This window comes from Empidonax traillii, unplaced genomic scaffold, assembly GCF_003031625.1.
Source record: "Empidonax traillii isolate 1590-97213 ecotype Southwest subspecies unplaced genomic scaffold, ASM303162v1 scaffold1237:size265891, whole genome shotgun sequence".
Lineage (NCBI taxonomy): Eukaryota > Metazoa > Chordata > Aves > Passeriformes > Tyrannidae > Empidonax > Empidonax traillii.
The window spans coordinates 167598-193023 of NW_020956430.1; the positions used below are offsets into that span (position 1 = coordinate 167598).

The 25426-nt window shown below is 52.3% G+C and overlaps 1 protein-coding gene across 3 annotated transcripts in view; it reads left to right on the forward strand.

The window, feature by feature from the left end:
- The window catches only part of RBM19 (RNA binding motif protein 19), a 64090-nt gene extending 40115 nt beyond the window's left edge, over positions 1-23975 (forward strand). For 2 of the 3 annotated variants that reach the window (XM_027906015.1, XM_027906017.1), the window contains exons 22-25: positions 1225-1330; positions 7839-7959; positions 14306-14419; positions 23563-23975. In XM_027906015.1, the coding sequence (XP_027761816.1) occupies positions 1225-1330; positions 7839-7959; positions 14306-14397 (319 nt within the window). In that variant the 3' untranslated portion in view covers positions 14398-14419; positions 23563-23975. The remainder of the gene's footprint in view (positions 1-1224; positions 1331-7838; positions 7960-14305; positions 14420-23562) is intronic. The other variant, XM_027906016.1, reaches the window with a different exon arrangement.
- Positions 23976-25426: the final 1451 nt, after the last annotated feature.

A 25426-nucleotide genomic window follows, 5' to 3' on the forward strand; every position in this document is an offset into this window, starting at 1 on the left:
GAGCGTTTATGGCCTTTACTGTGTTTATTCCCAGGTGCTCTTTGGCACTGCTGTATCCCAGGCTCCTTTTGTGTATGCACGCCTGTGTGTAGATTTTCAAATAAAATAACACATCTCTTCAGACCTGGGCCACATTAAATATTTATTGCCTGTAGTTTGTGCATATGTGTTTGATAAATGGGTGTATGGGGAGGGGAGGAGAAGGGGAAGCAGGAGCTCGGCGGCAGAGAAAGCATTGGCTTTGTCCTGGAATTTCTCCAGGGGATGGCACTGGAGAGGAGTGTCCAGCAAGCACTGCGTTTGGGGCTGTTGACAGGCTTTTTGGGCAAGGTGGGATGCCTGGTGGGATGGCTGAGTGCTCATGACACAAGTTCTTCTCTGGGGACTGGAATGTTGGGACAAGGTTCCTGCTGAGCACAGGTGCTGCCAGCTCTACCCCACAACAGGAACTCCTTTATCTCCCCATTCCTGGCTTTCCACTGACACTCGGAGTGACTGAAGTGCTGTTGGATCTGGAGGTTGCTGTGCATGACCTGGGGCTGCTGGATTTGCCTGTTTCCTTTTGTATATTCAGCAAGCTTAAATAAAACCAGTTTATTCCAGCCCAGGGACTGGATGGGAGAGGCTGGTACCTGACTGTAGTGTTAGAACAAGGATATCCAATCTTAAAACTGATGTCCAGCATCCATGGAGCAGAGGGATGAAACTTTTGTCTCCATAGACACTTCTAGGGATAGAGCAGTTACTCTGGAAAGAGATTAGACCCATGTGGGGCTGTTCTCTGTCTCATGCCCGTATCCTATGCACTCCAGCCCTTCTCCAGAAGTGCAAATAAATCTGTTTTGGTGGGAATTTGGAGCAGCCCTATCTCCTGGTAACCTGGAGATGCCCTTTGCCCACCCTGAACAGGGCACGGCATGCAGGTTGGGTCTCCTGAAGTGAAGAGAAGCAAAGTAGTTATATAAAAGAAGATTTTGGGTTTGTTAAGGTTTGTGACGAGTAAGGATGATCCTCGAAATCCAGGCCAAGCTTTTAGCTGTTAGCAGGTGCTTTGGACATGGGGTTTACGGGGAACCAGAGTGGCTGCAGGACACCTGGACCCAGACTCACCCGAGCCCACAGCAGCATGACTCTGCAACCAGCACTGGTAGGTTTGTGATAAAATGATGGTTCTTCCCTTGATCTCACACTGTCTTTTTTTTTTTCCCCCTCTCTGCTTCACAGCACCTTTGGAGAGCTGAAGACTGTCCGGCTGCCCAAGAAAATGGCAGGATCGGGATCCCACCGAGGCTTCGGGTTCGTGGATTTCGTCACCAAGCAGGATGCCAAGGTGAGCTGTAGTCCTCCACCTCTGACACCTTCCCAGACAGGTCCTGGAGCAGGTGAGGAAGGGAACCTGGAGGCTCTGTCCTGCTGAGGCTTATCCCAGATTGGGAACAGGCTGTTACCATTCCCAGCAAAGCTGCACTGAGGCTGAAACCTTCACATGGGCAACCACTGGAGACTGTGTGACAGAAACCCCATCCTAGGCCATGGTGGGGATAAGTTTGGTGCAGCTGATAAAATGGATAAAAATTCTTGTAATATAGAAGGACAGGAGCTTATTTTTCAGGTCTGTCAGCAGCAAGTTGAGAAAGGATGGTTTTAACCCGACATCAACACATCAGGAAATCTCTGTACATGTCCCATCTTCACCACCACCACCTTGGTTTTAGGGGAGTTTTGGATTTTGTGGCTGTTACTGATTTGTAAACTGCTTGAGGCTTGTGTTTTCATCGGTTCCTCTGTGTGTTTTGAGACCCCTTTCATGAGCAGCCTTACCCTGGTGCTTTCATAGCGAGTGTACTAGAAGATCAGGAGTTGTGAATTGGTCTAGTTCATTTATTTTTGTAAAGCTTTCCTGTGTGTTTAAGTTCTGTACTTGCAGCAGAAACAAGGGGATTGTAGCCTGTCTGATAATATCCTGCTCTTACCCTTTGCTAGAGGTTGCAGAGCAGGCTGGCTCAGGCATGAGCTCTGGTGCACTGGGCAGAAGAGGGTCCTTGTTCCTGCTGTGAACTGCTCTGTGGGCACTCCCAGCACTGGAGCAGGGTGGATTTAGTCCTGCTGCTGGTTCCTGGTGGTTTGAGCAGTATCTGGAAGAGCGTGGCTGTAGGCACAAACCATGGAATGTTATTGCTGAAGGGAAGGGACCATGTGACTCCACTGACTCCCCAAGACTCCAGATTTTCAAGACTGTGAGCAGAGATGAAGGAGAGAGGAGGGGGGAGCCAGCATAGCCTGTGTTTATGTTTTTAGACAGGATTCATTGATCCGGGATCACAAGGGACTATTAGATCATCCATTCCAGTCTGACCTCCCATATAACACAGTACATGGAGTTTCTTTGTTAGTCCTGTATTGATCCTCATTCAAACTTCCCTCTGCTCAGCTTTCATCCTTGAGGACCCGCTGACTGGGCAACCTGGGGTGCAGCGAGCCCCCCAGGAGCCTGGTTCCTCTCTCTGCACCACGAGCTGTGCCCGTGGCTCTGCTCAAAATTCACCTCTGCCTCACTCCACAGTTGTTCAGGCTTTATTTCTGGGTTTTGAAGTCATCTTTTCCTGAGGAAACTTTCAGCAGTTGATGGAGAGATGCATAGAGGGACTTGGCTGGTTCTTTATTGCTGCTGTGTTTAGGGGGTGTGAGGCAGCGCCCACTTTTCTGCTGGCGCAGGCTCAGTGTTTGCCTCCCATTTTGATCCCTTTTCATCCCAGTGGCTGATTCCAGCTGCACTGGAGAACTAGGAATCTGAGTAGTAGGAAATCCATCTGTGGCTAGTGAGGGGAGTGAGCCAGGCAAGACTCTGGATCAGGGCACTGCTCCCAAAGCTGTGGGATTTCAGCACGCAGGGAACAAGGTGCCCTGTGGAAGAGCTCTCAGTGGGGTTTTCTTCTTTTCCAGCAAAGCAGCTCTTCTTTCTTCTTCTTCATATTTTTTTTTTTTCCACCCTCATCTCTTTGAGGGATTTAATTGTCTCACAAGTGGCACATCAAGTACACTCCATTGGCCGTCTGGAAAAGGATGCACAGTGTATTGATGAATAGGATCCTGAATATTGTAAACACGGTCATAATTGGCTTAGAGTTTATTGCTTAGTGAAATGAGAGAGGAGGGGAGTGGGCCTGGAGACCTCTGAGCTGAATAGCTGTGACTGCCAGTGACGTTTTTTGCTCGGAGTGGTAATCTGGAAATCGCTTATAAGCATCTTATAAAACATGATGGGTTTGTAATAGAATAGTTGGGCTGCCTTTGTTGGGCATTTAAAGCCTGTGACCTCCCGTGCTTGTCTTTTTCTCTCAACAACCACGGCTGCTTGGAACTGTGGGAGCGCACATGGAGATTTTCCAAAGCCAGGATAGAGACGAGGGGCTCTCCATCCGAACCTCCTGATGCTGTGCCTGCAGATCTTGTCCCATCAGGCTTCGTTTTGTCTCCTCAGCCTCCCCTGATGCTCTGCCACCTGCTCGAGGGGAGCCAGCCCTGCCAAAAGGTGTTGTCCCCGGAGGGGTGAACATCAGGCTGTGGGTCACCTTGGCAGGCAGGGAGGTGACATTCAGGCAGGGCGTGACATTCAGGCTGCTGGTGGCAGCACCTTCTCCCCATCACCTGCTCATCCTTCAGAGCCCCACTCTCACTCCTAGCTTTCCCACGGTGACGTCTGTGGCCAGGGCTGTCTCTGGGGGCATTTGACGGCTCCCAGGGTGATGGATGGACCTCGACTGGGAGTGTTACACCACCATCAGATGAAATTAGCAGCCCTCTCTCTCCTGTGTCGTGAACATTTAACAGATCACAGCACGCACACATGCGACGCCCGGGAATGGGGAGGAACCCACAGCAGAGACAGCAGTGGGAGGGACAGAGTGATATTCACAAAGAGGCTGATCCAGCCTTTGTTTTTAAACCTCCAGTGCCAGCTGGCCACTAGCTGGGAGTGCATGGAAGTTAGGGATGAGCAGGGGAACTTTGATCCACTGGCAATAACAAAATAACTCCCTTTAAGGAAGCACTAACCATTCATGTTTCGTGATGTTCCCTGTGCAGAATTGTTGTGGAATTGTTTTTATTTTTGAACTATTAACTGGAAGCCGAGTTTCCACTTTTCTCCCCTGTTGGTATAAAAATACATCTGGTCTCCAAATAGAAATTACCCATTTGGGAAAGACAGCCGACGCTTTAAAAATGCACACGCACGGAAGGAAAAATCCTTGTGTGCAGCTGGCATTGCAGAGAGCATCCTCAGCTGGGACTGGTCCTTGCAAGGAAGGGATATTTATCAGTCTCCTAATGTTGTTGACCCTTTGTCCCTCTAATGATTCCAGCCCGAAGGCTCTTCGGCTTGAGTATTTAATAGGGCAAGGGGGAATCTATAGGCAGAGCAGCCCTGTCCTCCAAATTAGTACAGCAGTTAGGGATGGAGCTGTCACACTTGGGGGTGACAGACGCCATGGTCCAGTCTCTGATCTCTGCCTCTCCGCTGCCCTGGCACAGCAGGCTCTGCTCCAGAGCTCTTCCTGCCTCATCCCAACAGCCCAGGCTTCATCTGGGTTTGTTGTCCACCCTTTCATTTTGAAATTTCCTTTCTCAATCTCACAGACATTGTTAAGCTGCTGTACCAGCCTTTCTCTGTCCGTTTTTCCCTGCTCTGTCCACCTCTCCATCCACTTCCTGGGCTCTAGCCCTGCCCAAGCCGTACTTGGAGGTAGTGACAAAATCCTGCCGTGCTGAGCCGGAACGTTAAGCTTGAACCAAACTCTGCAAAATAATAGTCAAAAAATGTTCAGAAATGAAATTCTTAAGCCTAAGGGGAGAAGTCCGTAGGTTTTTCGTGCAACCCCTAAAGCATTTGGAAAGCAAAAGGGGCCTGTGAGGAGGTTTGACAAGGGACCTACAGCCTTCGGTGTGGTCTGGCAGGGGGTATGCTACCAAATGCACCTTTAACAAAATCCTTCTCTGGCATTTAAAAAGGAGCCTTGTGTGGCAAAGGCTCCCCTTTTCTTAAAGGTGTAGGAGGAAGTGAGGCTGTGGGAATTGAAGGTCTTTTCTGGTGGGTCTCTCTCTTGAGTGGACACCACACCTCTCTTTATCCCTTGTTGGGACACAGCTACACAAACTTCTGGCTGTTCAGTGCTTGGGTCCTAAAAAGAAGTGTCCTGGGAAGGGAGATGCTCTGGTGGAGGAGCTGCACCCCAAAAATAGCTCCTGCCTCCGCAGCCCCACTTTCTGTGAAAGCCAGCCTGCTTGTCCTCATTTCATATTTCTCACCTAATTAAAGTATATTTTTTCCCTACCTATCTTTTCATTTGGAACAGCAGCAGTGGCAAATTTCTTCCTCTCGCTGGACGATTTCCAGCAGTGTGGATGTATGGGAATGGCATTTCTCCCCTTCATCTCTTTGTCTTTTAAATCATCGGTGATTTCTCTTTTTTTGTCTCCCTGAAAAAGTCTTAATTCCTCTCAGAGCAGTGAGGAGCTACATTTCATTTTTTAGCTCTTTTCCAGAGAAGTGACATTCATGTGTTTGTCACCTGAGATGTGCAGCTTCTCTTCTGCAGCCCCAGCTCCGGGAGCTTGTCTGGAAGACGGGTCACAGGGAGCAGAGCTCCCAGCACAGGCTGGAGCTTTCCTTCATCCTGGGTGCAAACCAGCTCATTTTGGGAATCTGTTTGGCCGGGAAGGGCCAATGTCACCAGGCTGCTGGCAGATGCGTCTCTCCCAGCGGGTTTCTTTTCATGCGACACAACTTGATGGCAGCATCTGCCTTCCCTCTTGCTCCATGACCTTTCCCAGTGCTGCCAGCAGAACTAGAGGATGGCTCATCCCAGACTGGGCTGAGCAGCTGTGTGTGCCTGGTGAGGCGTGGAAGCAATCCTGCAAGGAGGAGGAGGAGGAGGAGGAGGAGGAGGAGGTGGCAGAGAAGTGGCTCAGAGGACGAGAGACCACCAAGCGCCGGATGTTACACCCCGTTCCTCACGGTCTGCCCTCCTCCATGACGTGCTGCAGAGCACAGCGAGCTTGCAGGGGCTGTGCCCTGTAATCCAACCTTCCTCTTCCCTGTGCTGTTGGAAGTGAGGAATTAAAAAGTATAAATTGACAAATGAAACCCGGCGATCAGAGCTGCAGTTGTCTGCCAGGCTTTGGAAAAGGCTTGTTCTGCCAACGTAAACAGCCATCACAACTCCCTCCTGCCGCCTCCCCCTGAGTGTTTATTTAAGCCAACACATTGCTCTGCTAATTGGAAGATAGGCCTTTAAAACACAGCAGCAGCAAATAAAAACAGCTGTAGCGTGCAGTCCTTCCAAGAGGAATGTGCCTCCCAAAAAGGGGCCACCCTCCAGGGTCACCCCGGGGAGCTGGTTACAGTTGGACAGTGGGAATGTCAGCCACGCTATGGAGCTGGTGGTGCTGGTGCTCCTCATCTCTCTTTTTTGTAGCAAGTGAGAAAGGGATTCAGAAGAAGGGGGAAATGCAGGTTACTGAGTGCTGGTCACTGGAAGTGGGGAGGTTTTTGAGTTTCATAACCCAGTGGGCCAAAGAGGGTCCTGCCTGCTGAGGAGCAGTTGTGGGCAGCAAAGTCTCTGGCAGGAGAAGCCCCTCTGCCCAGACATGTGGCATCTGGGGACAACCACAGTGGTTCAAGGTTGCCATTTAGCAAATGGCTCACAGGAGAGGTCTGGGCTTCTCCAGGACAGTTTTGGAGCTGTTTTGAGGGCCTCCAGAGGAGAGGACAGGTCCCTGTTGGACTGCAGGATGTGTTTCTGTGGTCCTATTTGTTCCAAAGGTATGAGTTTGCAGAGCTCATAACCTGAACTAATCCCAGCCTTAGCTGGGGCTCTTAAAAGAGCATTTGGGGCATTTCTCTCCCCCTGTGCCCAGCCATGTGTCACATTACTGTGGAGTACTTTGTGCCTGGGATGAAAATACTTGACCAACGTGTTTGTGTATTTGCATTATGGGCCCAATCCTGCTCAGTCCTGAATTTCCTTGAAAGTCTGTGGGAAATAAGGACAAAGCCAAACTTCCCTGGATCGAGTTGCTGTTTTCTGAGTGTCTCTGCTGGTTGCCTTCAGGCATAAAAAGCCATCTGAGCTCTGTGCTGGCCAGCAGACTTGTATTCCACATCACCAAGAGCTGCATAAATGTTATTAAGCAGGATCTAACAGTGAGGAAACCTCTGGATTTCTGTAACCTAGCAAACTACCATAGGCAGAAAGAGCAGAGACTTCTCCAGTGGCTCCTGTTCTGCCATATTTGCTGCCACTACGGCCAATATCACAAGATGGTTGGTGAGAGGAAGGCAGCTTTCAAACATGTTGCCCCTAAGCAGAAAGGAACCTCTCTGCTCACACTTGAGCCGTGCTTTCCTGTGTGCCAGCAGAGGACAGGGTGGTAGAGAGTCATGAAGTTGCCCATGAGAGTCCTGGTTTTCTGTTAACCCCCCTAGTGCTGCCCCAAGGCTCGACAGCCTTTCCAGGCTGCAGCTTTCCTGGCTCAGGTGTGGTCCCATCCCTGAGCTGCTCCCTGTGCTGGATTTCAGCCTGTTCCCATGAGCAGCAGCCTGAGGGAATGGCAGTGGGTATTTGCTCTGCTGCAAGTACATAGAAGATAAATGATCCAGTCAAAACCACTGATGGAGATGAATCCTGCCCCGTCAGAGCAAAGCGCTCAGAGTAGGATGTTCTCTGGTGGCCTTTTAGCTTCGGGGCAGAGAGAGGGACATCTTTGCTTTTCCTCATACGAGCCTGTTTTTATTTTCTCTTTTAATTTTCTTATTTTTTTTAATCTTGCTTCTGCAGAAAGCCTTCTACGCCCTGTGCCACAGCACACATTTGTATGGCCGGAGGCTGGTCCTGGAGTGGGCAGACACGGAGGAGACGCTGGAGGCCCTGAGACGGAAAACAGCAGACCATTTCCACGGTAACACACAGCATCCTTCTGGCCTGTCACTACAGCCTGGCTGGCACCATCCCATCTGGCACACGCTGCTGGTCCTCGCCAGCCCTTTCCCTACTGCTGCCGGCTTGTGGGAGCTGGCAGGTAGATGCTGGAGCCTGAGGATGCAGGGGGAAGCAGGAGGCAGCCAGGCCAGGGCTTTGTCTGACAGCTCTGTGCGTGTGAGCCGGTTAACTCTCTGCCTGCTGGCACTGCCGAGGCACCTCAATGCCACCTGCCACCACGGTGCCTTTGCTCCGTCCCCTGGCACCCCAGGGCGCTCCAGAGCTGGGGATGGGCTCTGTGCACGCAGCACACGGATTAAAAAGGACCAATAATTTGGCTGTGGGTTGAGATGCAGAGAGGGCTGTTTGGATCAGGTTGAGAATGACAGCCCCGCGGATGACAGCACTGCAGGCTCCTATTGACAGCCATCGACAGGCACAAATGCATTGCTTGGCAAATATTTATGTAGGAAGGGCTCCCCTGGGCTGGAGGGCTAAGCTGGAGATCAATGTGCCTCCTCCTGCATCCACTCCCAGCCTCTCCTCTCCCTCACCACATGCCCATGGCCCGGGGGTTTGGCAGGAGGAGTTGTGGGGCTGCACATCACATCATCCCTGGTGATGGAAGAGCAGCATGCCTCGGTTATTTAGTGATCCTGACTCCAGCAGGGTCTGGCCACGTGTTCCTGAAACAGTGTGTGCAGGGCTGGTTATTCCAGGCCAGGGAAGCTGCAGGTTGGTGCTGGAAGGGCTGAGGGTGGGTAAAACCAGAGAGGTGTGGAGCAAAGTGTTGGGATCCAGAGGCTGTTCTCCCACATGGTGCCAAAGAGAAAACTGAGGGAACAGCTGGGGGTTGGATGTGCCCACCCAGAACCCAGTGCTGGAGGGGGGACACATCATGCTTAGTCACAGTAATGTGAATCTCCACCTGGGTGGAGAAGGCAGCAGATGTGATATTGCATGCACCCAGTTTTATCTTCAGCATCTCCTTCCCTCCTTTCTACTCTGCTCAGTCCAGAGGGAAATAAATAGTCTTGGATTTGGGGTTGTTGCAGACTCACAGCAGATGCTGGCTGCCGCCTCTGAGCTCTGCCACGTCCCCCAGGTTTCTGTCTGCCTTTGCTCCAGCCTTCTTGTCTGGCTCTTCCTCACCGAGCTGGAGACTCGGGGAGAGCAGCAGGAAGAGCATTTTCACATCCCAAGGGGAATGCAGCCTCGGAGCTGAAGTGACCCCAGGGGCTCGACTGAAAAGCAGGAGCCAGGTTATCACTCCCCATCTTTAGGGATGGGGAATGGGATGGAAGCAGCAGCCACTGCTGTGCTCCAGTCTCGAGGGGAGAGCAATAACATCCAATGAGTCCAGCCCTGGCTGATGCACAGGCGCGTCCTCCGCCAGCAGCTAATCCTGCGGCAGAGCGGGATCTGCCGGGAGTGCATCTCCATAACAAAGCCAGGCTGGGGCACGAGGCCGGTGCCTGGGACCAGGTCTTGGCCTCTCCACACCACCCTGGTAGGCTGGAGGGTCACGAGTGGGATTTTATTTCCTTGGGAAGTACCTTCTCCTGATTTCAAGGTGGGTTTCTGGCAGCCATGCCCAGTGGCTCTGAGGTGGGGGGGAGCTGCACCCTGTCCCTCTTGCTGTGGGGGCGCAGAGTGTGATGGTGATAAAGAGGGAAAAACAGCAGCCACCCCCCTGCTTGCAGCCCCCAGGGGGATGCTCCTTCACCTTTCCTTCTCGATGTAGCAGGAGGCTGTTTTTTTTCCCACAGGGAGCAAACACAGCAGTGCTGCTCTGCCTTGCATCCTCCCTGCCCCTGCAGCCACCACTCAGCTGGGCTGAGACCACACATCTCATTGCACTGGTGATAACAGACCAGGTGCTGTCAACCAGAAACCAAACTCGCTTCTTCCTACTCATACCCATTTCCCCCACTTTCCTCTCCCCAGGAGCAGCTCAGACCATCCCTGTGCTGCTCAAGGATGTCCCCCTGAGGTCTTCCCTCCCACCTCAGTGTGGATGACTTGTGAGGGTCTTTTCAGAGCTTTGCAGGCTGCAGTGGCTGGGTCCATCTGGTCCCTTATCTCCAGGTAGGAAGGGACTGAGCTGGTAATGGGAAAAAAAAGATCATTTAGAGTCTTCAAGGTTCAGGAAACAGTCAAGACTGAAGTCCCTTGTGTCCTCAGCTGCTCTTTGTCCCCAAAAGCCACCACTGCTGCTGTCTTCAAGTTGCTCCCCAAGCCAAGCCCAGCCAGCAGTGCCTGGGAAGCAGGGTGTGGAGGCAGATGCCATATAAAGGCACAGTGTGGTAGATGAGGTAGGCCTTATCCCACTGTCCATCTTAGCTTATTCCTTGCTTCCTACCCTAAACTTCTTTGCAAGGTTGAGCATTGCTAGCCCATGGGGGAACCTTTGTCATTTTTCCTTTCTCTGAAAGCCACCTTGATCTTAACAGGTGTCCTGAGTAGCAGCAGCCAAAACCCTTCATCCAGCAGCTCCAGTGTCATCCCCATCATCTTTGTCTTAGTAAAGAAACACCGGAGTATTTCCAAGTCCAGACCTGGGCTGCAAGATACATGTCCTACCACTGACTGCTCTGCACTACAATTATGCACCTAATTTCTAGACATCATTTACAGAGATTTGGCTCCCAGTTCCAGGTCTCTGCTGTTATTTGTTAAGTTAAAGAGAGGTCTGGTCTCCCAAATCTTTTTTCCGTGCAGACGTTTGCCATGGCAATCAGGCCACTTCTGAGCCATCTTTTCAATAGGTCTAATAGATGCAATAAAATGGAATAGGCTTCCTTCCCATTTTGTGTAGTTTTCAGGTCATTCTTTATGGCTCGTTCTGAGGCTTTGTAATGTTCCACGAGAAAGTGAGGACCCCAGATGTGGTCACTGACTGCCAGAGGTGGTTTCAGTGATGCTGTCAAGAATGAAACCACAGCTCTGATGCTTGGGACTGCAGCACTGCACTCCACACTGGCTCTCCTGCCTCCCCGAGCACAGTCTGTGAGAGCTTTGAGGCTTTTCGCTCATTTCTGAGAGTACCTTCTTTTCCTTCTGAGGCAGGAGCACCTTATGTTAGAAGGCAAAAAGCCACTATGAGTTTTAATTGCACCCCACTCGTAATTTGGGGGGACTCACTGCTGTGAGGTGTGCGGAGAGCCTGAGAGCTGGGACAGGAGAGGATGTGGTGCTGCTGTGGATAAACTTATCTACTCTAACTTGATAAGGAGAAGCCAGGGAAAGGTAGACCAACAGCTGTCCTTAGGGTTTCTGATCCAGCTCATAACCTGGAGCAGGGTTGTGGCAAGTGCTACATCAGGGCAGTGAGGGATGACAAACTCTGCCACCCCCAGCATCTTGGCTCCTGAGTGGGAAACAAGTAAAACAAGGATCACTGATGTCCTTGAAACGACCACCAAAACAGTGACAAAGAGATCCCACTGCCCTGCAGCTGAACTGCCAGCCCTGGGGTGAGAGGCAGACGTGGATCCATGCCCTGCACAGGGAGCAGCATTCCGGAGTCGCATCCAGAGCCCCGGTGCTGACCTGCACATCTCCTGCACCCACATAACCACAGCCCACCCAAGGTCTGTGGACAGCTCAAACCCCCTTTTCTCCCCTGCTTGCCCAGGTTGCCGGTGCAGCTCCACCCTGGCAAGCCTTGCTGGGGGCAGGTTTGCGAGGGAGGCAGCGCTCCCGCTCTCCCGGGAGCCTGCAGTCCGTGCAGGGAAGGCACTTGCTCCCAATCCAGCTAAATTACTATTGACTTGTGTTCTCTGCGCTTCACAAACATCACACTCAGCCGGCTCCAGCGGGGCCGCCGGTATCCTGCCAGGGCTAACTTGGGAAGCCAGCTGTGCTGGGCCGTTTTTTCCTGCTCTTTCCCATCGATCAAAGAATTAAATTGACAGATGGGGAATTTTGCGCGAGACACGAGAAAGGGGAAGGAATGACTTGTGGGGGATTTTTTTTTTATTATTATTTTTATAGGAAGGACAGGGTGGAAGGAGGGGAGGGCGAGTGAGGGAGCTGCGTGAGGAGAGGGTTGCAGTTGTGAGTGTTTCCAGCAAGGGCCCCGCTCGCAGCAGAGGCTGTGGGTGGGTGTAAAGCAGTGGAGCCCCACTGCGGCTCAGCCCTGTTATTTACAGTTGTTTGCTGGAAGTTGGGGGTTTGAGAGGGAAGGCATGTTCCACTCTGGACCTGATCCTCCCTGGCAGGGTGGGAAAAGTCTTCCCTGTCCCCATCACCTTTCAGGTTGCTCCTCCTTTGGCCGCAGCCCCCCAGGCTGCTCCTTTTCCTTCACCTCCCAGCCATTTGGCCTCCCTTTTTTCTCCTTTCTTCTTCTCTGTATTTCTTTTTTTCTTTTAGATTTTTTTTTTTTTTAAGAGAGCATCTGTAACTAATGCAAACACATGCCGTAGCCGGAGAGTAAAACCCTGCAGGATTAGCGTGGCATCCGCAACCCTGCCACGTTCTAATCCCGTGGTAATCCCCCTCTCGGCCCACCCCCGCCGGCTTTGGCTATTGTTTAAAGGAAGCAAATGGGATCGTTAGCGGGCAAACCTTAACCAGCTTGGAGCAGCAGAACGGAAGTTGAACCAATTCGCTTCCCCACCCTCCTGGGTTTTTATTTTCCCGTTTTCCTCCGTGTTACACGATGGGAGAATGTTCCCAGTGCTCCCCATGGCTGAGCTGGTGAATCTGGAGGATGCAGTGGGGAGCATTTCCCCTGCCATCCCCTGCCACGGCAGGTCCTGCGGGTCCAGCACTCTGTTTAGGGATGCTCCCTTTGCATCCAGCATCCCACATCCTCCTCCATGCAGCCCCCATCATTGCTTCCATGCAGGCTTTCTGCAGGGGGCACATCAGGGTCTGGTGGGGAAGGGGTGGCAGGTGCAGGACACACTTCCCTGCGATGGATTTGGGAGCTGAGGCCGTGGTTTGATGCTGTTCCCAAGCATGAGGGCAGAGTAAAGGCAAGGGAGAACTGCTGAGCTGGCACCTCTTTCCAGGGTGGGTTATCCCTTGTGCCTTTGGATGATTGAACTGGGAAGAGCTGCTGGAGGGTCTTGGGGGTGGCACCTTGTGGTCCCTCTTGGCTCCCCTGAACTCAGCGGGGTGGGTGCTGGGTGGGGAGCAGGGTCCACCAGCACCCCTGTCCCTGCAGACCCTGGGGGGAAGGGAGGGAGATTCTGGCTCTCTGTCAAAGAATTAATTGAAAAATAAAATCATTAGATGGGAACTCCAGAAATGCAAAATTGTTGGGAGCTGGGGGGAGGCGGAGAAGGGGGGGTGGAATGTGAGCCTTTGTCAGGTTAATTTCTTCTGTATTGATGTTTTGTGACATTTACTTGTTGTTTATCTCCCGCAGCAGCTGTAATACTAAAAGAAAATGCACAGCTTGTTCCATTTATTTATTTTACACCTTTTCTTTAGTCCTATGGTATGTTTGTTTGTTTGAGAAACCCAGCGAGGCTTTTGATGTCTGAAAGCAGGATTTAAACAGCTGTTCTCCATGTGCTGCTCGCAAGCGGGAGCCGCTGGCTGGGGAGCGAGCGGGGGGAGAGGGGGCTGTGCCGTGGCTCCTGCCAGGAGGGCATTTCTTGCCCACCAGAGAGGGGGGGTTGTTGGCCTCAGAACAGGGACCAAATGGCTTTGTCACCCTGATGTGGGGGTGGGACGCTCACTCGGGTGCTGGCAGCCCCCGGGGGATTCTTGCCCTCCCTTGCTGGCTGTAGCATCCATGGGGAGGGACGCATGGTGCTGCACCCCACGGGAGTTTGGGGAGCCAGGGGGTCACAGGACAGTGCTGTGGGTGTGGGGCAGGAGGAGCAAAGCAGGGACATCCCTGCCCCAGCTGTCTGGGCAGAGCCAGGTGAGGGGTGTGGACTGGGCTGTAGGAACTGTATTATCTCAGCGAGGATGTTGGTGGGTCTGTGTTGGTTGGTGGTGTCTGGGTCGGTCTTGCGACCACTTTTCCACAGGAGATGGGGGAGTTGGGGTGAGCAGGGAGGGTTGGCATCAGCAGTGAGCCTGTTGGGGTGCTGGGGCTGTTTGCTTTCAGCAAAGCCTGTGAACTAAAGCACAGGTAAAAGGTGCAGAGTCACAGCTCCAGCCATGGTGCCCTGCCAGGACCTGGTTGGGGAGGAGGGCTACATGACAGTTGAGGAGCTTTACCTGGAAGGGGGATGAGGGGACTGGAGGTATCCTGCTACCTCCAGCCCCCTCATCCCTTCCCAGGTAAGTGAGCTATGTGTGAACCCAGGTTGTAATTTTTGCTTTTCTTCTTGCCCCCTTTGCTGCCACCCGGGCCTGGACAGAACCCTCAAAGAAGAAAAAACGATCAGAGATTTTGAATGAAATCCTGGAGCAGCTGGACGAGGAGGAGAGCAACAGAGATGAGGACATGTAACAGCTGCCTGGTGTCTGGTGAGGTGGGTACCAGGGCAGTGGGGCTGTGGTGGGCACAGCTGGCCCTAAAGGTCGGAATGGCTTGGGCTGCCACAGGGTTGTCAGTGCCAAGTGGAGGAGAAGGTGGAACTGCAGAGGCTCAGCAGTCTCCAAGCAGGGGTCCCACCCTCTGCCCCTGCCCCCTGTCATCCCACAAGCTCACAGCTGTGGTCTCAGGGGGTACAGCCCAGATTTGGGCTGGGTTTAGCCTCCATGTAGAAGTGAGTGCACACACTGCGTGTGTCCCCGTGTGCTCCCCTGTGTGTTTGCTTCCCTACGAGGGAAGGCAGCAGAAGTGCTGCTGCAGCAGAAATCGCTGTCAAGGCACGAATTGGCCCTCACTGTGGCTGGGGGAGAACAGATGGGCTGCCAAGAAATAAAAATGCCTGTTTGGAAACCAACCTGCAGCTGCCACCTTGAAACAGATAGTTTGGCAAAGGCCTTTTTCCTGCTGTCACCCAGGGCCTTCATGGTTCTCTCCCTCCAAGGGCACCATGCTCACCAAGGTCTGGTTCATGCTGTCTTGAGTCCTGGCTGGCGTCACTCTTCCTTGGCATCTTTCTTGGACATCTTGAGGCTGGAGAGTGTGGGGTGGCAGAGGTTGGCAGGAGGAAGCCAGAAGTAAATGGTTTCCTATGGACAAACACTTTGCAGTCCTGCCAGCCCCCTTCCTCCTTTTGAGACCACCAGGCACACCCTGGGTGGGTTCAAGAGAGCTGAGACAGGCTCATGGATCTGCTTTGCCTGTGTTTGTGGCCATGGTGGAGACCCTGGATTGCTGGTAGGAAACCTGTTCACCAGTCACAGTGTCTGGAGAGCACCAGGAGGGCTCCTAGGTCCCTTTGACCTGCACTCTGCCCCACTTCGTCCATCCACTGGTGGACTGGCTGCCCACCTCCACTGTGGGGAAACCCCACCCTGGGCTGAGAAACTCATGCAGGGCCAAGAGAGGGAAGTGCATGACACTGGTGCTGTACCCACAAGGAAGTGGCTTGGGGCACTGGGCTGACAAATCCCTCATGCTGGGCACAAAGTCCCTGTGGTACCACCTCCAGCAGCGCTGTGTTTGCTCAACACCACCGAGGGAATGATTTCACCACATCCAACCTCCATTTTTCCAGCCCCTAGAAATGACTCCCATTCCTAAGTCTCATCTAAGTGGCCCAGGGGTCTCCTGGTTTGCAGGTTGCTGTCAGCCCTGTGTGCTGCACATGTCCTGGGTGGTGGTGAGTGGGAGCAGGGCCTGTTCTCTGTGTATCCACGACGGGAAGCTGCCCTGCACTCACAGGTGTCTGTTTGTGTGTGTGATGCACATCAGAGTGTGTGTGTGTGAGATGCACATCACTCTGTGTGTGTGTGATGGACATCAGAGTGTGTGTGTGTGTGAGATGCACATTACTGACAGAGAGGCTGTTTTCCTCTCGGCAATCTCTGCCTGTTGCTGCGAGGTGGTGCCCAATACACCGAGCAGTGGGATACTCATAACCTTACTTATTACCAGGCTTTTGTTCAGCTCACACCACCACTGGCTGCCTGAACCGCGGGCACATCTGGGCCTGGAGCCAACCAATAACCCTGTTAATCCAGGTGCCTGCCCGGGCTGCCGCCAGCACCAGGCACGAGCACAGCACCAGGGCCCTCCTGAGGAAAGGGAAGGTGCTTACGTGACCACAGGAATAATCCAGGTTGGGTTAAACAACTGCCTGCTTCGTGCAGTGCCTCTGCAGGCAGTGCTGGGTCTTCCACATAATGTTTGTCCCCTCGGAGCAGCTCTGATTTATGGATCCCTCCAGGTGTACCTGCTGTTAACACCTTCTCCAGCCCGAGGATGGAGCTGGGGAGGGATTGTGGAGGGGAGGGATGGAGCAGCACAGAGTGGCAGGGCACACGGTGTTGCTCAGGGCCCAGGCAAGCCCTGTGCTTACAGGTGGGTCCTGTCCCAGTTCTTCTGGGACGCAAATGTGACCTTCCTGGTTTTTCTCCCAAAAACTATCCTCCCATGGAGCCTGGGGCTTGGTATTGGTGGGCTTGAGGCTCCCTGGCTCTTCCCGCAGTCCCAGGAGGAGGCTGAGCACTCCTGCTCAGTGACCAGAGCTCTGACACCCTGTGCTGGTCTCCCCTGAGCTGTGCTGCAGCTCCAGAGCCCTGCTACTGCCACTGAGGGGCTTCCCAGACCCCAACACCAGACATTCCTGCTGTTGAGGCCAGGAGATGCTGGCTCAGGGGACAGACCCCCACAAAATTCAGGGGTACCCTTTTGGGATCCCTGCAGAGCTGCGGTGTAAAACCCTCATCCCTTATGGCAGCTCCGGTGCATCCACCCTGCCCTTTGCAGGTGTGTAAACTGAGGCACGGGTGTAGAAGCAGGGCTGCCAAAGGAGGTGTCAATGTGTCACCTGCAGTGGTGACATGGTTTTTCCCCCCTTTTTTTTGCTTAGCATTGGTGAGTGACATTCCCCTCCCCGCTGCCTTCGCCTGCTGACCATCACTGGTCCCAGCAGCTCGGCACTGGGTGATAACTGCAGGGAAATTTTACCCTCAGCTAAATTAAATCTACATTTGGCAGGGATGTTTTAACATCCTGGGTGTGAAGGACCAACCAGCAGCCGACAGCCAGCGCAGGGGACAGAGGAGCTGGGCAGGGTCCCTTCCAGGCACGTGTATCACCCAGCACATGATTTGAGCGAAGCTTTGCAGTGTTGCAGGTTGGGGTTGGATTTTCCTGGGTTTTTTTTTTTTTTTCCCTGGCTTGGTGTGGGGGGTTTTTGGGGGTTTTTCCTTTTTTTTTCTTTTTTTTTTTTTTCCTCTTTCCCTTCATTGTCTTTTGTGGCGGGGCAGGTTTCTTGCTGAGTGTCTCTGAGGTCTGCAGCGGCGACGAAAAGGATTAGCGCAAGCAGAGCATGTAGGCTTTAGAGAACAGAGCAGAGTTTGGTTTCAACATCTAATTCAATTTGTTCTGCCGAGATTGAAATATGAAATGGTTGCCAGTCAAACGTTCAAAGGGGGAGGAGGGAGGAAAGAAGAGAGGGAGCCTTCTCAAATTTAAATTTTAATGAAAATTAATTTAACCCTTTGATATGTTTTAAAACATGTTATTTCCCGGTCTGGAAACATTCATGAGGGTTTCTTTTTTTTTTCTCTCCGTACCTTCAAACGTAATGAAGATTTTCTTTTTCCCTTAATGATACTTATCTTGTTGAGCAGTTTGACATTGGTTAATTTTTCAGGCGATTTAGTATCAAGGAAATCTGTTTGATGTGAGCGGGGGGGCCTGTGTATGTGTATACAGATATATATGTGCCTGGACATTAATTATGAAAGTGCTGATCGCAGCTCTGGAGAACTGTTTTAGTTAATTCCTGCTCCACCAGCAAAGGCTCCACTTCTTTGTTACGTGTTGAGAATCCCACACATTGCACCCCTAAAATTACAGTGGGTTTAATGGGAATTTTCTGAAAACGAGCATATACCTGCTAATTACCCTGAAATAAAATGATTGCCTAAGTAGGTCTGCAGGAAATTCATCACTCCCCACTGCCTAGGTTTTTTTTTTCCTCTGATCTGAAACAATCCTAATGATAAAATAATGCAAACTCTCTTAACTGTCCACGTAGTTAAAGCTGGGAAACAGCCTCCCACTGATCCTTAACCTCAGTGGTGCTTCTCCAGCTGAACACCGTCACAAGGCACTTGTTTCATATGGGAGGGATAATAGTTTCTTTTAGCAACAACTGTTACTCAGAACGGTTGTATCTATAACAAATGATTGCACACTAATTGTTGTAATGAGGCTGTGGGGAGCTGTAGCCCTGGTCCCCTCACTTTCCTGGCTCTTGGCACCCCAGGGTTGGTGCCACCACGTGCTCCGGTCACCCCTCGGCTGCCCTGTGCTCCCTGGGGAGAGCTGGGCACTTGAGGGGTGGGAGACTCACCTGCTCTGGATGTCCTTTTTGGGATGTGTTTGTTTACCCAGGCTGTGATGATGGCAGAGGGGATGAGCAGCTCCAAGCTCGTTATCACAAGAGCTGGGGTACAGTCACCAGAGATGGGCTCAGGGAGTCTCTCTCAGCACATACTCTCCCCATTGGAGAGCTGAAACCAGTAGTTTACACTCAGTCCTGTCTTCTGGAATCCTGGGATACAATGCAGGGTCCCCATGGGCTCTGCAGATCCCAGGTTGGAGCTGGTGGGCTTCTGGCAGGTTGTGACATCTTCATCCAGGGTGAGACCCCAGCAAGCTGGACAACAGCAGGAGCTGTGACATCTGTGGCTGTTCCCCAGGCACTCTCCATATCCCCCTCCCCGGGGCCAGCTCTGGAATTGGATTAGGATATTATTCAAATGCAGCCTTTTTACTGAATGAGAGGGTTAACTGGTTTAATGTAGAACCAGCTCTCCTTCATTGCTGCCTGTTGCCAGAGGCCTGTGTGGGCTGTTATCTACTTACAGGGACAGCGGGCAAGGCAGAGAGGATATCCAAGAGGCCTGGCTTTGCTGGGCATTGCCAGCCCCTCTGCTTGCAGGGCTGAAGCATCGTGGCTATGCTGAGCCAGGCTGTGGCACATTCCCCTCTTTGATTGCTCAGAGTGACTCACTGCCTCTGGAAAACTCCTGACCACGATCTGTGTTGTTTTTCTCCCCGTTCCACGGGAGGAGGGGGCGGAAGAGTCAGAGCAGGCAGGGAGCATCCTGCTCTGTGAGCTCTTGGTGGTTTCTTTTCATCACCATTGCACTGCTCCTGCCTACAGATCACAAATTTCAGCTCTTCCCATCCCCCCAGTCCCATCTTGCCTTTGCAAAGTCTTCCTCCTGGGTGTCCCCACTGAGTGGGGCTCTGGGAAGTGCTGAAGGGCCAAGCAAGGCTGTCTCCTTGCAGAAAACGCTAGAGATGCCATTCACCAGCCCTTTGCCAGGGCTGCACAGGCTTGCATCTCCCTGTGTCATGCCTGCTGTTTTCCAGCCAGGATCTGTGGAATCTTGAGCATTTTCTCTACCTGTTTGTCAACAGCCATCCCCTTCTCCCCAGCAACTTCACCAGCTTTGCTTGCCTGCTCACAGAGGCAGTGAGGGTGGTGTCTGTGCATGTTTGCAGTTGTCTTGAGCAAGATGTGTCAGGAAACACACAGGAAGGGTTTAGGCTTGGAAAAAAACAAGTGCTTTGGTGGCTAGTCCTTTGAGAGGGAAGAAGCAGTGTGGTCAGGGGAGACCTCGCTCTCCACAACTACCTGACAGGAGGTTGTGCTAAGGTGGGGTCTCTTCTCCCAGGCAGTTAAGTGATAGGACAAAAAGAAATGGCTTCAGGAGCTGTGCCAAGGGAGGTTCAGGTTGCACATCAGGAGAAATTTGGTGGTCAGGCATTGGAAGCAGCTGCTCAGGAAGGTGTTGGAGTCCCAATCCCCAGTTGTGTTCAGGGAATGACTGGATGAAGCACTCCATTCTCTGGGCTGCTTGACAAGGTGGTGTTTGGTCAAAGGTTGAACTCAATGATCTTGGAGGTCTTTTCCAACTTCATTGATTCTGTGATTCTGTGAAGGCAGGTTGCTGCTGTTTGGTGGAGCAAAGCTCTCCCACAGACACCTCCCCTTGCTGCCCCAGTTTCCCCATTTGCAAAGGCAGTTGACTGAGGTGCTGGAGGGAGATTTGGGGAGCACGAGCTTCCCCTGAATATTGCACCACATCTGGACCTTACCCTGGGTCACACCGTGACCAGGGTTCGACACGACCACCTTCAGCTTCCACCACCACCTTCAGCTTCCACCACCAGCTTTCTCACCAGGAAACACAGCAGGAGAATGAGGAGGAAGCAGGCAGTTCTCCTTTCTCCAGAGCACAGCTCCGTGTGACTGAGACACGCTGCCTCCTGTTTTCCCTAAATATATGCATTGGAGAGGGAGAGAAATCGCATGGCCGGGCTTGAGATTTCAGACTTCGCCATTCATGAATAATAATCAGGCTCAGTAATTCACAGTAAATAGGTATCCAAATTGGCTAATAAGGGAGGCTTTCACCCCAAACTGGAGCTAGGAAGGGAGGCAGAGAGAACAGGAGCAGACGTTGGCTGAGGCGCTGTGTGCACGGTGTGACCTGAATTGGTGAGATGAGGGAAGTGCCAGCGCAGCAGTGGGGAGAAGGACCCTGGAGAAGGGGTGGTATCCCACCTCCCCTGCTGTGGGGCAGCTGTGGCCAGGCTCAGGCCTGCAGGAGCAGGATCCCTACGATCCACAGTCCGTAATTAGTGCTGTGTAATTAGGCTTGGCTCTCTCTCCCAGCCCCAGGACCGCACTGGGCTGCTGGGAGTGAGTGTGTGTGGACAGGGAGGGTATGAAGACAGAGTCACCACATCCCCACGTGTGACATGCCCAGCTCAGGGCTTAGCAAAGCTGCTGGGACAAGGGGAATGAGAAAAGGGCAGTAGTAGGGAGGTCTGTAGTGTGAGTCAGGAGGGGTGATCTGGGGGCAAAAAAGGTTTTCTTCGTGTTCACGCAACTAAAATTTGGGGTTTGCTTTGCTGGTGGTTAATTTTCTCCTGTGGGAGCAAATGAGGCAGCGGTGGAAGCTGCACTCAGGTGCAGTGAGGTGGTCTGTGGGTCTTCATCTGCTGGCAACAGGCTCTGACAGGGAAGAGACGCTGCCCCACAGACACTGCCTGCTACAGGGAACAGCTCTCCAACGCCCAACATCAGACAGAGCAGCAGTGATGGGCACTTGGGAAGTCACAGAGTCCTTCCCCGCTGCTTCCCAATAAATATTCCTCTAGCAGCATCTTAAGGTAATGTTAGATCAAGTGAAGATAAAGAAAAACATGGAAAAGCCTCTCTGCAGACCTTGGTCCGTGGTTCAGGCTATTTAAATAGGTTGGGTAGAAGCTGGAGGGGCAGCTGCTGAGTAGCTGGAGGAAGGCTGCCCCTCTGAGGGCTGTCTGCTGCCAGGCAGTGCTTTGCAGCTGCTAAATGACTTTTTAAATTGAGGAGGAACCTACAGCCACGTTTGCAGTCCCCTCAGCTCCCTTATATAGGGCAGCACAATGGCTGGAGAGCACCCCTTGGTTCTGTTACCAACTAGCACAATCCTGCTGTCCTACAGCAAGGAATAGCTGTGGATTCCAATAAACCACAGCAGCTCAGGCCAAAGGCGATTTCCCTCCTGCCCTTCTGCTCCCCTTCCCCACCTCTCCCTTCCCTGTGCCCCTGGATTGAGGACACTCACAAAATCTAGCACTCTGGGAAGCCCGGAGCAAACAAACCTTTAGGGTTTTTTTCCCATGACTTGGCTTATTTGTGTTGGAAAGTGGGTCTGGGGTGTGCAGTGTTTTTCCTTGGGGTGTGACAGATGCTGTGGATGCCCCAGCAGCTGCAGCACCTTAGAGCTGATGGCTGGAGCCTCCCTGTCCCTTCCCTACAGCTCCAATCATCCCTCATGGCCCAAAACCGGAGGTGGGATTTAGCAGGTGTAATGAGGACAGCTTTATAAGTCACGAGAGATGGAGAGGAATGTGCGTTCCTGCCTCTCCCACATTCAGTGACCTAAAATCTTCTTTGGAGAGAAGTGTAGCCTGTGTTTGCAGTCATCCTGCTGGTGCTGGTGAGGCTGGAGAAGTGCTCGGGTGATGCCCTCAGTCCATCCAAAGGTTTTCTACTTCGTCAGCTTAGAAATCAGACCACAAAAGGCAGAAATCTCTTCACGAGAGTTCTGGATCTGGACAGCTATTCCCTGCCTTTTCAGAGTCCACCCTGTCCCAAAAACCTGGCAGCAAAGCTCAGGCTTAACCTCAGGCTCATCCCTCCTGCTGAGCTTTGAGCCCCACCAGAGCCTTCATGCCTGGCAGGGCCAGGGATCTCTCCTGGTGTTTTGGGTAAAGCTTTAGTTTTGCATTTTGTGGTCTCGTTTCTAAGCTGATGAAGTAGAAACCCTTTTAATTTCTTTTTTCCTCCAGATTCCAGGTGGGTGTGGGGGACAAGCTGCCACCATGGGCTCAGCCCAAAGTGGGACCCCCCTCCAGCTGCTCCCCCAGCCCAGGGCTGGGAGCATCCTGCTGGGGTCTAAATTAACCCCAGTTATTTCAGCAGAGCCAAGACAGGCAGAGACAACCCATGTGGGGCTACTGGTGGCTTGAGAGGCTCCATGGCACTCAGTGGGGAGGTAGAAACAGGCAGATTGCAGACAGGAGCTGTTTTAATTTCATCTTTAGATGAATCCAGATGAATGTGTCAGCCTGGGCTGAGCAAGCCCTGGGAAACAGGAGGATGGACTGTCCCAGGAGCAATTTTAACCACGTGTCAGACAAACTGATACAGGGCTGCAGAGGCATCACACCGAGGCGGGAGTGTCACAGCTCATTCTACCCCCCCAGCAGGATAAACAGGACAGGCACATCACCCCAGGCAGCTGCAAACCGGAGCAGGAGCTCCTTCCACCAGTGATTTGGGCTGAAAAATTAAAACTAAGAAGTTTCTTTTTTTTTTTTTTTGTTAATTGTAAAACTAAAATACCAAATCACCCCACTCTTGTGCTTCAGCTGGGGGTCTGGAGCCCCGTGTGGCAGTGGGAGGGGACGGCGGGGGCCACGGCAGGCAGGAGCCTTGGACTTCGTTAGGATTCAGCCCTTAGATCTCTCCTTTCTCTCTGATGGCTGAGTGTGATTGACACTTACAAATTACCCAGCCAAAAGTGTCGAGTCTTTGACCCCTGAGTAACATCTTTGGCAAGCCTGAGATTTGCCAGCATTTTGTCATCTAATTACTACAAATCCCTTGAAAATTCACTGGCTGGTGAATTTTTAATGCGGGACAATTTCAATGTGATGCATCGCCCAGATGGGCACGCGCGCGCCTGCTCCTTCCCTCTCCCCCCGCCGCCGCTTCTCCTTCCCTTTCTTCTCCTCCTTCTCTCCTTGCTTTGCTCCACTTCCTCCCCCCTATCCCCTTTCTTACCTCCCTCCTGCCCCTGTGCATTCCTGGGAAGTGCCCTGGTGTCTCATCCCCTCCTGGGCTCTCCATCCCGCTGGATGTGCCCAGGATGGAGCCAGGCACTCGGTGTCCCCCCCAGCCTGGCTCGAGTCCCCCTCACTGTCTCGTCAGCAGTGACAGGGAGATGCTACGTGGAATTAATTCTTTTTCCATCTTCTCAGGTTTCTGGCTGATGGATGGAGCAGGAGAAGCCTCCGTGAGGACTCGGCAGCCAGCACACTTGTTGCCAGTGCCGTCCACTCGCCCTGTGAGCCCGAGGGCTGATTTATGCCGTGTGTCCAGCTCTCGGTATTCCCAGCTTTTTAAACAGACCTTAAATTCAGAGTGGGGGGAAAAACCCTTGTCTGCCAGCAGCTCCTGCCGGAGCATCACTTCTTAAATCCTGGCAGGGACGTGATTCCCTTCATCCCAGAAGCCTCCCAACCCGGTGGAAGAGGAACTTGGGGCGATGGACAGTTCTCTGCTGACCCCGGGGACTCCAGAACCCGCTTTTAATGTCTGAACGAAATGACAATTTCTGTACATTAAAAACCACACGTGTATTTTAAGTTTTCTACATTGAATCGCATCTGGGATTTGTTTGGGGTTTTTTTTGTTTAATGCATCTTTGCCACAGCCAGGTAGTTCTGTTGGGCTGATGGGGAGATAAGAGTGTTTTAGGAGGGAGGCCTGGGGTTTGCTGCGCTGGTCTTTGTGCCTGTGTCATTTCTGTCCCTACTTGCAGGCAGTCGCCTCCCATCTCTCCCTTCCCAGCTTTCAAAGGGAAAGAGGCTTTGCTTTTCAACCAGGGTACCGCTTTACATATGTAGGCAGCTGATAAAGTATTTTCACTTCGCCCCTTTCCCCTCTGGGAATCGCTGTCTTACGGCAAAACTGTTTTGTCTGACAAGGGCTGCAACAGATTACACGTGTTGGCTGCAAACATGGGGCCTTTTTTCCCCCCCTTTTTTTTTCTTTATGAGAACCACATGCCTTAAAAAAAAAAAAAATCTCTATCTCTGCACTGCCACAAGGAGCTTTTTTTTTTTGCCTCAAGTCCCCAGGAGCAGCCCTGTGTTCGGATCTGCTTGTGGCATCAGACCTCCCGGGTGATGCACCTGCCCAGGCTGTTTTTCTCACATGAGGTTAATTTGAGCCTGAATCCGTGAAAATGCCGCTGATTCTGCCAGGGCTGAGCGCTTTGGCTGGTCTGGCTTTGGGCTTGAGGTGGGATATTTTGGGACCCCTCAGCATCAGCACCCCCAACACCAATGGAGATCAGCAGGACTTGGAGGAGCTGAAGACAAAGCTCCAAGTTTCACACTGACACCCACAGCAGTGATCCATCACACATGTGATGGATTCAGTGGCTCAAGGACATCTCCTTTGCAACCCAAACATGGGCTACAGATTTCTCCCATCTTTAACTGGGAGCCAGGTGGGAAAGGTTTGGGCTCTGCTTTTCAAATTGGCTGCCTAGGCATTGAAAACCTTAAAACCTTCAGCTGGCTCCAGCAGGAGAGGGGCAGAGCCAGGAAACTCCTGCTCAGGATGGGGGTCTGTCCCAGGCTCCATCTCCTGAGCTACCCCTTCCAAAAATGTCCCTTGTCTTCCCAGCGGCACTAGCAGCCAGAGGGAAGGGCTTGGAGAAATTGTATTTAAGCACCAAGGATGAAGGGAATACCAGGATTCATGGATGTATCACTGTTAAGAAGCTGCACACCAGGGCTGAGACGTGCCCAGGTTTCAGAGGCGGAAAAATAAGGACACTGCAGTGCCTTGGAGTGGGCACCCAAAACTGGGGGTGCCTGAGGGGACTCTGGAGGAGAGGAGAGGAGCCCTGGGAGGGGGGGCAGGTCATTACTAAGTAATCCAGGCAGTACCTTGCATGCTTTAAAGGTGAAATACAAGATGATTAGTGGTGGGGTTGAAGAATTAGGGTGTGTTACTGCAGCTCAGGAGAAAGCTGCTCTCCAGGAGGGATCCTGGCTGGGAGGTGATATCCAAGACAGGGAACCACAACTGGATGCCATGGGGAAGCATGAG